The sequence below is a fragment of the Silene latifolia genome, chromosome 5 (genome assembly GCF_048544455.1).
Source record: "Silene latifolia isolate original U9 population chromosome 5, ASM4854445v1, whole genome shotgun sequence".
NCBI classification, from domain to species: domain Eukaryota; kingdom Viridiplantae; phylum Streptophyta; class Magnoliopsida; order Caryophyllales; family Caryophyllaceae; genus Silene; species Silene latifolia.
In genome coordinates this window covers 65,013,291-65,023,980 of record NC_133530.1, presented here as the reverse complement: position 1 = coordinate 65,023,980, position 10,690 = coordinate 65,013,291, and the positions used below count along the sequence as shown (strand labels likewise).

The following is a 10,690-nucleotide window of genomic DNA, read 5'->3' as shown; positions in this document are numbered from 1 at the left end:
CAAATAGCTTGAGAGAGGCAAGAGAGTTATCACTCTTATTCATTAGTAATAGAATATATATAGTACATAGAAGAGGGGTAAATGAGAAACCTAATTAGGTATACAATGACTATAAGGATATAAGTCCAATGGACATCCACACAAACTATTGTTTCATAACAATAATTAATTTGTATACTTTTCTTTAATTACATTGAAGTCCTTTGTTTTCTGGATTTAATATATAGTATTGATTGATTGATATTCAAGTATTTTGTTATTGTTATTATTTTATAGACTTATGTATAAGTTATGTTTAAAACGGGTAGTGTCCATTTTAAGGGTTCTCATTTAGGGAAACCTGGTGCATACGCGGAGAGGAATTTTAAGAAGAAGAGAGGATCTATATATGAATTCAAATTTCAAACAAAATTGAAATCCTTCAACACAAGAGAGTGAAAATGGCGTTACTGGGAGCAGCGGGTGGCGACACGGTGAAAATATTCGACGTGTCAGTGGAGTCTGGGGATCCTTGCGTACTCAACTACACTCCGTCACCGGGTTACCAAGTTAACTCACTTAAGTGGAATCACACCAGTCTGTATCCATTCCTCCGTTCTTCCCTTCTCTATATTATATAATTGTAATTATAATTAATTATTAATTGAATGTTTGTTTGTTAGATTTGGTTGTTGCGAGTGCTGGTGATGATAAGAAGATCAGCCTTTGGCGTAAAAATGGTCAGTCTATGGCCACTATTCCTCTCAATTCTTCTGATTCTTCTGACAACATTGAGGTATCTATCTATCTATCTATCTATCTATCTATCTATCTATCTATCTATCTATCTATCTATCTATCTATCTATCTATCTATCTATCTATCTATCTATTTATTCATCGCTTTCCGATTCCACATTTATTCTAATTATCCCCAATCCCTTACTTGATGTCAATTATCCGCTGCTGCCGTTGTTGGGATATATTAGGTTGTGCATCTTTAGCCTTTCATGTGATTTAAGACAACATTAGTAACGATTCGGTTACTTGTTCAATAATTCTGACCCACGAAAAAGCATAAAGCATAGGAGAATAGGAGAAGGTGGTATTGAATTATTATGCCATATGTTACAGGAGGCGATCCAATCTATCAGCTTTAGCAACAAGACTTCCAGATACATCTGCTCTGGGGGTACTGGTCAAGTTGTCAGGATATGGGATCTCCAAAGAAAGCGTTGTATCAAATGGTTGAAAGGTCACAATGCTTCAATATCCGGAACCACCTACAATTGCAAAGATGAGCACTTGGCGTCCATTAGCGTCAACGGGAATCTCATTGTCCACAACCTTGCTTCTGGTGCAAGAGCTGCTGATTTCAAGGATCCTCATCAACAGGTTTCTAAAACAAACTTTCCACTACTTTTCATGTAATTTTGTCCATCTCTTTTTCCTAGCTTATTGCTTATCTATGGGTTTTAAGACCAGGTGTTGAGAGTACTTGACTATTCTCAAGTTAGCCGGCATCTTTTGGCGACAGCAGGGGATGATGGCTCTGTGCATATGTGGGATACAACTGGTAGAACTCCTAAGGTTTGTCTTACAGACTATTATTAAGCAATCATTTTAAATTAGTTATCTACTTGCAAGTGGACTTGTTGAAGTATATCCCTTATGAAATGTGCTAAAATCAAATGGGAAGCGACTGAAGAAATGGAGGGACTGAGGGCGTATAAGCTAGTGCGTGAAAATGCCTAAGAAGTTACTATAATATTTGGATAGATAAAACATTAGACTTTGGCTTGTACAGAATACTGCTATCCAGTCTATCACTTTGATGGCAAAGTTTACCAATTTCGCAGGGTCAAGTTTTGACAAAAGTAAATAAGGCATACGTTATGATATTAAGTGGTTTATAGTGATGAGAACTACAGTAAAAACCTTACCAAGACCAATTGCATCGTTGGCCTTATTAATTTTGCCAAATGTGAGATTCCTACTGGGTGTGTGTAGTTAATGTTCTTAATATTTAGAATCATTATTTGAGAGTGGAATGTGGTAAAAATGGAAAACAACAATAATATATGCTATCTCATCTTATGATTATATTTGGTTTATTGAGTAATAGTATTTTCCTGAAGAATAATTAGTCATAAATGGCTAACTCTTGGCTTCCATAGGTTTCTTGGTTGAAGCAGCATTCTGCTCCTACTACTGGTCTTAGCTTCTCCCCTTCGAATGATAAGGTCTGATGTTCATTATGTTGATGAATACTGCTCATGAGTTTAATATTTCTACAATTCGAGAGTTCAGGTCAGTAACTGGGCTAATAGATATTTTATGTGGCTTCTATGGCAGATCATTTCTTCTGTTGGCCTGGATAAAAAGCTCTATACTTATGACTCGGGTACTAAAAAATCCACATTTTGCATTGCCTATGAGGCCCCATTTTCTTCATTGGCATTCAGAGATGATGGTTGGATATTGGCTGCCGGAACAAGCAATGGACGAGTGGTGTTCTATGATGTTCGTGGAAGACCACAGCCTTTTACAGTTCTACGTGCTTATGGTAATTCAGAGGTAACTATTCTGCTTCGATGTGGCCAACTGGCCATATTCACTGTTCTTTTACGACTCCTATCTAACTTAGCTGGACAGTTGTATTTTGTCTGTACTGGTACGAGAAACACATTGCATCAGGCTTTCTTCTTCACCAGAGTTTTGTGGTAGAGCAATTTTTAGTCATTATACTTCATTGAAACTAGTGTGGATCCCGTGCTAAAGCACAACATTTTATAGATTTTCTTATGTAGTAGAGTAGTTTTAAATTAAATTATTAACATAAATTAACCATAGTTTTAATTTAATGCTATAATCTACTAAATTTAAAATATGTATAATAATAGTATTAAGAGGTAAAAAAATGGATATTTACTACCATTAGTTGATACTTAAGTTATCTTGTCTTAAACCTCTATTATTGTTATTGTTATTGTTATTGTTATTGTTATTGTTATTGTTATTGTTATTGTTATTGTTATTGTTATTGTTATTGTTATTGTTATTGTTATTGTTATTGTTATTATTATTATTATTATTATTATTATTATTGTGATCTCACTGCATGTAACTAAAAATTATCCATATTGGTAAAAGAAATACTCATTGTCCAAAAAAAAAAAATTTACTCATACCACACTCCAATACACTGACCACCATTGCAAATCACAACCCGATATTAAGTACATAACCCATCACCAATCCCCCTACTACTAAGAGAATAAAAATTCTCTTAGTTTTCCCTCCAAAAAGCATATAGCTAAATAAGGTAATAAATAAAATTTTCTTTCATTACATTATTATCTTTTCAATGAATATATTCTTAAAAATAAACTCTAATTTTTTAAATAAATTCAAAATTATGATTTTTTCATTAAAATAAAATAAAATTGATATAAAGTATAAAGTATAAGTTGCTAAATTTTTCAGTAATGCAATAATTATTACTGTAGAGAATAACTTGACACATGCTTACTATTAGCTTCGTGACAAAAAAATATTCACTAAAAAAAATTCACAACTTAAATAAATTTTTTTATTAGTTTTCCATTTAAATTTTTTTGTTTCATATCAAAATATAATGGAGTGAACTGATAAATATTAATGAGGTGCAAATTTTAAAAGTATAAATCCTTCTATATACTAAGAGAATACAACTTCTCTAAAGTTTTCCCTCCAAAGTGCTCAAACTTATATATGGAAACAAATTAGATTTTCATTTATTAAACTAATTTTCCATTTAAAATAATCTATACATAAAAACTGTATCTCCTATTATTAACTTCGTGACGAAAAAAGATTTTTTTAAAAAATTTGATGTAGTTAAAATATTTTCATAAAAAACACAATTCATGGAATTATTCAATTCTTTTGATTAATTTTAATATTAGTTATTTTTTATAAAAATTCGCGAGGTATAAATCTAAAATCTATAACTAATACACTAAAAATTAAAAGGCCTATATTTACCGCGCATTTGCGCGGGATCTATACTAGTTTTTTATAATTGGTATTATAATGTATAATAAGTATTGTATTAGAAAAATAATAGTAACCATTTACAAAACAATCAGTATAATGCAAATACACGACTTTTGATTAATAGGAAGGGAGATGCTTCTATCTTAAAAGGAAAATGGAAAACTATAAGATATAAGAAATTATTGTAAAATATTTTTGGGAGATGCTTAATCTTTTTTAAAATATCAATATGTTATCTTTTTTATTTTATTACTTTGTAAAATATTATCATATCTTTGATGTTTCATATTTTCAACGTGGGGCCACAAATTGTCAGTCAATGCAGTTTATTAGGGATGATTTATTCAATGTGGGGCCACTCTTTGTCAATTAAGTGAGCGGGAAAAAACTAAGCAACTCTTAATCTTTTAGTTTAGTGGGGATGTTTGAAAGTCTTGAGGCAAATTGAGGTGATGGCTTAGGTGCAAGGGAAAAGTCTTCACTTGTCAGTCATGTATAAGCAGACCTATATTGATTAAGCTGTAAACAAACCTGTATTGGAATAAGCTACGTAATTAATTCTATTCAATATACTATGCTTATGCTGCTATGCATATACAAGTTCTAAAAGCTTTCATGGATCTTAGAAAATTGTGGGCTAGGTATTTTATATTGATACATGATCTTAGATTTAGCCGTTGTGGCTTTACATATATTGTTGCTCCATAAATGTGGCTGTTATGGCCTCAAAACATGAACACTATAATCTAAAAACCCTCTACAAAGCCTTCGTGATATGATTGCACATTAATTCACAGCTTGAGAAGTTAAGGTTATTAGATGGTTAAAGTATTGGTTTCAATCTTGTCTTCTCCGAAAATCCTTTCCTTATCTTAGTCGTTGTGCCATATACGCGTCTAATACCACTGCAAAATGCTATTACAAGGATTTTATTGTATTTAATGGATGCCTTGCAATGTTGTAGCCTGGATTTGATACATGGTTAGTAGTTTGATTTGTGTGAACCGCATTCACCTCCACCTAGATTTATGATGATAAAATCTTGTGTTCTATCAATTATACCGTATATTGAAGAAAATTAGTTGATAGCTTTCCTAATGTGAAATGTATGTACCATTTAAACAAGTGACGAATCATTAGGCATCAAATCTAGTCTAGAGTATCTTAGGATAACTTCGCTATGCCTTTATTGCATCAACCTTTCGAGCCGCAATAGGTTTATTGAGATCTCTAGTGCCTTGGTGAAGGACCACACTTGCCTATATGGTATTGCTTCCTTGTGTTTTTCACATGATATACTAATGTCGATGTGCCAAGTGTCAGACATGGGTGTGCAAAATAATTTGAGTAACTTTATTTAAGGAAAATGATATCGAGGATTTTTTTTGTAAAATAGCCGAGCAAGACTCTATTATGCGCACCCGTCCGTGTCAGTTTTAATTGTCACCCCCTTACATGTCACCATGCGTGTGCGACATCTTTTTTGGGGTAATCTTAGCATTACAAAGGCAATGTGACGGCACCTTGTACATATGGCCGAACGAGCGTGCATACCATAAATCTATAAGGCATTTTCCATATTTCTTCCATTTTTCACTTGTTCTTTTTTATTTTATACCATAGTCTTTTCTTTGTCCCATTTTCCGTAGATTTTACTTATTTACATTTTCACCCTCTTTATTATTATAATGAAAAGGGAATTATTGCACAAACATAGTACCCCTCTTGCTTATGATATGCGACTTCATCTCGCGCTTTACGCCCTTGGGCCCTCGTTGCCTTGTGCACTCTGTGCCTTTAAATTAAAAATTTTGGGACATGCTCTTGTTGTTTTGGGTGATTTTTGGGCAGAAATAACTAGTCTCTTTATCGTTACGTGTCTTTTCTTGCGGTGCATTAGTTTGTTTTTGCTTGAATCAATCCCAAATGGAGTGAAGGTTTTAATTTTCTTATGCTTTGTAATTTGATTGTTTTAATTTGTTATAATATGATTGCGGTCCATCGATCCAATTTTCACTCTGGGTCATTTAGATTCAACCTCTGTGTGCTTCCCATGCAAGGATAGGATTCCATTCATTTGACCTCCTATCCACTCACAGACGAGCACTTAGAGGAATTAGGGTAATGGATTCCATTGGTTTATTTGTTGATTAGCTTTGTTGTGAAGCTTTGCATGGCAATGAGATTTTTCCCTTGTTTGTAGACTGACACCTTGATTTGGCATTTTCAGGCTGTTACGAGTTTGTCCTGGCAAAGATCTAAGCCTACTCCTGTGAATGAGAAGAACTGTACAGCTGAGGTCGCCCTTTTAGGAGGAGCTGTTGAGGATTCAGTTTTGATGCCCGATCCACTTCCTTCTGTGACATTATCTAATGTATCACAGACAGCCACTTTGCCTGGTCCTCGTCGTTCAAGTTCTGTAGAATCATCGTCTTTTACTGCAACAATGGGTGGATATACAAACAGTGGTTTGTCTTCGGAGGAAACCCCTCATAGAAGCTCATTGCGTGCTGGAGGAATACTCCCAAGATTGCATGCAACTCGTAGTGACAACTTCAAAGATGACATGGAAGTGTTCTCACCACTTGTTGATGTTCAACCTATTACGCCCTCACTGGATAAGCTGTGGAAGGATCCTGATGGATCCAAGAATGATCAAGCTGGAGAAAATAAGACCTCTTTTCTATTCCCTAATAGGAAATTCACTTTTCCAGAAGTTGGAAGCAATACACATCCAATTTTTGATTGGAAACCTAGCGCTGCTGCCAAACAGGTTTCACGCTCTTTCATCTCTTTAGCTTTCAATAATTCGTGCATGCTTTTTATATTCTATTAACAATCTCTATGTGATATCCTTTTGTTTGGAGAACCAAAAGATAGTATGAATGGGTATAATTGTACATGTAGTATCTGCCCCAAATAATTTTCTTTCAGTTGATCTACATATTGATACCTACCAGCCTATTGTAGAATTTTTTTTAAGGGGTGTGAAATTGTAGCAACATACATGATAAGATGCCCGATAAATCCATTTACATTATCCACCACTTTTGGCAACTGTATGTCCAGCAGAGCCAAAATGTAGGAATGACTTAAGCTTTTTTCTATTTTGTGGATTCTCCCGCATTGGAAAAATAGCTTCATGGGTGGAAATTCTATTATCCCACGTTGAACGATTACCAAACGGAGGGGTGATTCTATGATGAAAAATGGAAGTCATCCTTGGTCATTAGGAATTATTCAAATGTCGAGTCTCTTAAGTATATTAATAGAGAGAGCTCGATTCCAGATTATGTAATTTGCATTCTCGTCATAGCAAAACTGGTTAAAGCTACCTGAGTTGCAGGTCTTCCAAATTTTTTTACAACTTTTCTTTAACAGTTAATCTCAGTTGTGTTCTAGCTGTGTTGAGAACTTGAGATTTTTGTTGGTAAACTAATTGTGTGTGAATATTCATCTATCAATAGGTCAAGTCTATTTGCATAATTATCTAACAATGAGCCAAGTCCTGTTTGAGTACTCTTCTAAAGTTGGTAGTTCCTGTAGAAATAATTATGTTTTTGGATACTGATTGATTGGAAATTGCATTTATCAAGCCTCTTGGCTACCCATAGCCAGTTGCCCCTGGTTCAACTAGTCACTTGCACGTAAAATTCTTATTGAATGTTGCTGATACCCTGATCCTATGATATTTGTTATTTAATGTGTTCCACTATCATGTAGTCCTAAATGCTCTTGTATTTGCTCTATATCAGGATGACAATCACTCCACTATTCCTGGATTTACTGCAGATGCAGCTTCCAGAAGCGACGATTCCTCGTCGCTTACTCCTCCGGAGGCGTGGGGAGGTGAGCGATTGTCAGAGAAGCTTGCTCTTTATCGTCAGAATGGATCTCTGCCATCACGGTTTTCTATGCTGACATCAGCTAGTACTTCGACATCAATGTTAGCTGGATTGCAAGATCCATCTCCTGCAAACCAGTCTTCCATGAACTACTCTACTAGTCCTAGTCTTTTCTCGGCAACCTCTCGAGCAAAAGATATGTCATCAAGTCAAGAAATGTCACTCGGGTTCTCAGGACATGTTCCTTTTAGCTCTCTTTCAATGAATATTGGATCCAAATCTGGTACTTCCCAGCCAAATCTTGAATCCACTGGGCCATCATCTTGGAATCTGTCTAGAAAATTATCCACCTATGCTGAGAGAATAAGTACTTCTGCAGCTTATACTGATGGTGTTTCTGCTTCATTGGGCTCACCTAAAATAAAGAAAACTGGAGTTGAAACCCGAGAAGAACTGCGGAACAGTTTGTTATCCAGATCAGATACATCATCTCCTTCTGAAGTCGGATTACCCCCATCTGAAAATGTATGATATACTCCCTTCGTCCCAATCATCTGTTTACCTTTGATTAAAATACCCTCACAATGAATATAAAAGGTAAACAAATGACCGAGTCGGAAAGAATATTTGTTGAAAGAAATTCATGCCTTTGTATTATGAGATCTGAGATAATTCACCATGGTGTCTTGAGGTTTTAGTAACCACACTGTATCGACTGAAACCTTTTGACACCAAATTGAATTAGGTCAAACCGAAGGACACCAAACTGAAAAATGTCAACTTTTCTCAGAATGCTTGTTGGCTGGATGTAATATCTTAACTTGTACAAGTCTGTTTACTGCTACAGGGAGCGTTACTTCCACACCAGAGAATGTCTCCAGCGGATCTTCAGCAAGGAACATCTTCGTTTACAGTTCAGCTATTTCAGCATACACTCTCAGAAACTCTATCATCCTTTCAAAAATCAATTCATGAAGATGTCAGAAACCTTCACATTGAAATTCTGAGACAATCTCATATGCAAGAGGTACATCTTAGTAATTTTGTTCTGATAATTCATTTAAAAATGATTTATGCCTCTGTTTTGCTGTCATTTGTTCTTGCTGCTGTCCCTTGACTCCTTCAAACATTTTGCAGATGGAACTATCAAATTTTATGAACTCGGTTCTTGATAAATTAGACGGACTTACAGAAGAAGTTCAGACTTTAAGGAAAGAAAATGCTCAGCTTCGCCAATTGCTTTAGATTTCAGAATTTCATTTCTTTTGGCTTTGTATATTCACATCTGCCTTTTTTTTTCTCCTGAGTAATTGTGATGGTTCTTGCCCTTCAGAGATGGTTTACAAGAAAGGTTTGTTATTGTAGCTCGACAAGTGAGGGCATGAGCTTGGAAACTCATCTTGATTGTTTTTTTTAGACAACTGTGTACTATTATATAAGATAAAAAGAGTACTTACACATAACCATTACAATACCAAGTAGTATTACAACAAAGGAAGGACTTAATACGGCTAATACTACTAGATAAAGTTGTTGCTGATCTGAAAAAGTACATACACAGCGATCCCTGAACTCTTTTCTATACCAAGTAGTATTACAACAAAGGAAGGACTTAATACGGCTAATACAACAAAGGAAGCTTGATCTTTAGAGTAAGAATTGAACTCATGTTTGGAAAGAAGAGCAATATCCGAGATAATCTCATTAGGACATATACAGCGATTCCTGAAAATCACATTATTCCGATGCTTCCAGATGGCATACAAAGTGAGAAGAAAAAGCAAAGGAAGGGAGTTGTCACCAGAAGAAAAACGAGTTATGTAGCGCATGAAATCTTGAAACCATGTGCAAAAAGGAATATGATAACTGACGTCTGAGCGAATACCCAGATGACTAGCAGCCCAAATATGTTTTGCAAAATCACAGTCACGGAAAAGATGGCTTAAAGTTTCGCAGTTTTTTTGACACAAAGAGCATATAGGATTAACAACCATACCTCTACGAATTAACACGTCCGCAGTAGGCAGGATACCTTGAACCAATTTCCAAAGAAAATTTTTGATATGCGGTTGACATGGGAGGCGCCATATGAAAGACCATGGAAAAGTTGGGGTAACACGAGACTGAGGAGAAGCAAGATCATACGAAAATTGCGCGGAAGCAGTTTTAATAGAATACGAACAATAATGAAAAAGGGATATTTGCTTCGAAATCTGTCTAGAAATCGAAACAATGGGATATTTGCGCGATCTAGACCTATAGATCGAACAATGGTGATTGAATCGCAAGACCTATTGCTATCAATCGGGTTAGATTTTGAAACGCGTCAAACAATAACAGTTCCGGAACGAAAACGCGTCGATCCTTATGTTTAGAAAACTTGCAAACACGAAAAAGCTTCTGCTTCAATTTTTATTAATTCTCCATTGATAAATAAAACAATACAACTGACTCCCTATTTATACTAATAGACCGACTTGCTAAACAAGCCAAGCCTACCTAAAACACTAGCTAAATTTCACCCAAACACTTGCCTAAACCGACTCTAATTGTCTTTCCTAAAACTAATACAATTACCTTACTTATTCTAACTGGAATTAGGAAATAAATAAACTAGTAATATTCTAAGTAGGAAATAAACTACTCCTAATGGTTTATGGAAAACCTTTATTTTGTATCTTACTCCCTTTCTTCAAAAGAATCGTCCCGATCCTTAGAACCATGGAATCCACCTGGATCGAATACAATCCTAGCAAATTCAGATGCAAAATTGACGATGAAGAACAGAAAGTTATGTGTGCAAATCATTAATTTCGTCTTCAGCTTATC

The 10,690-nt window shown here is 35.1% G+C and overlaps 1 protein-coding gene across 1 annotated transcript; it reads left to right on the top strand.

The window, feature by feature from the left end:
• Positions 1-345: 345 nt before the first annotated feature.
• LOC141657479 (protein NEDD1) lies at positions 346-9,324 on the top strand. Its single transcript, XM_074464726.1, has 10 exons — positions 346-576; positions 663-775; positions 1,113-1,373; positions 1,464-1,568; positions 2,156-2,221; positions 2,334-2,555; positions 6,247-6,789; positions 7,772-8,386; positions 8,709-8,888; positions 8,999-9,324. Exons 1-10 carry the CDS (start codon positions 441-443, stop codon positions 9,104-9,106), a joined length of 2,349 nt encoding a protein of 782 aa, XP_074320827.1. The 5' UTR covers positions 346-440; the 3' UTR covers positions 9,107-9,324.
• The last annotated feature ends 1,366 nt before the right edge of the window (positions 9,325-10,690 follow it).

Coding starts and splice junctions, on each gene's coding strand:
- LOC141657479 (XM_074464726.1), top strand. CDS start 441: ATGGCGTTACTGGGAGCAGCGGGTGGCGACACGGTGAAAATATTCGAC. Junction 776..1,112: donor ATTCTTCTGACAACATTGAG/GTATCTATCTAT, acceptor CATATGTTACAG/GAGGCGATCCAATCTATCAG. Junction 6,790..7,771: donor CTAGCGCTGCTGCCAAACAG/GTTTCACGCTCT, acceptor GCTCTATATCAG/GATGACAATCACTCCACTAT.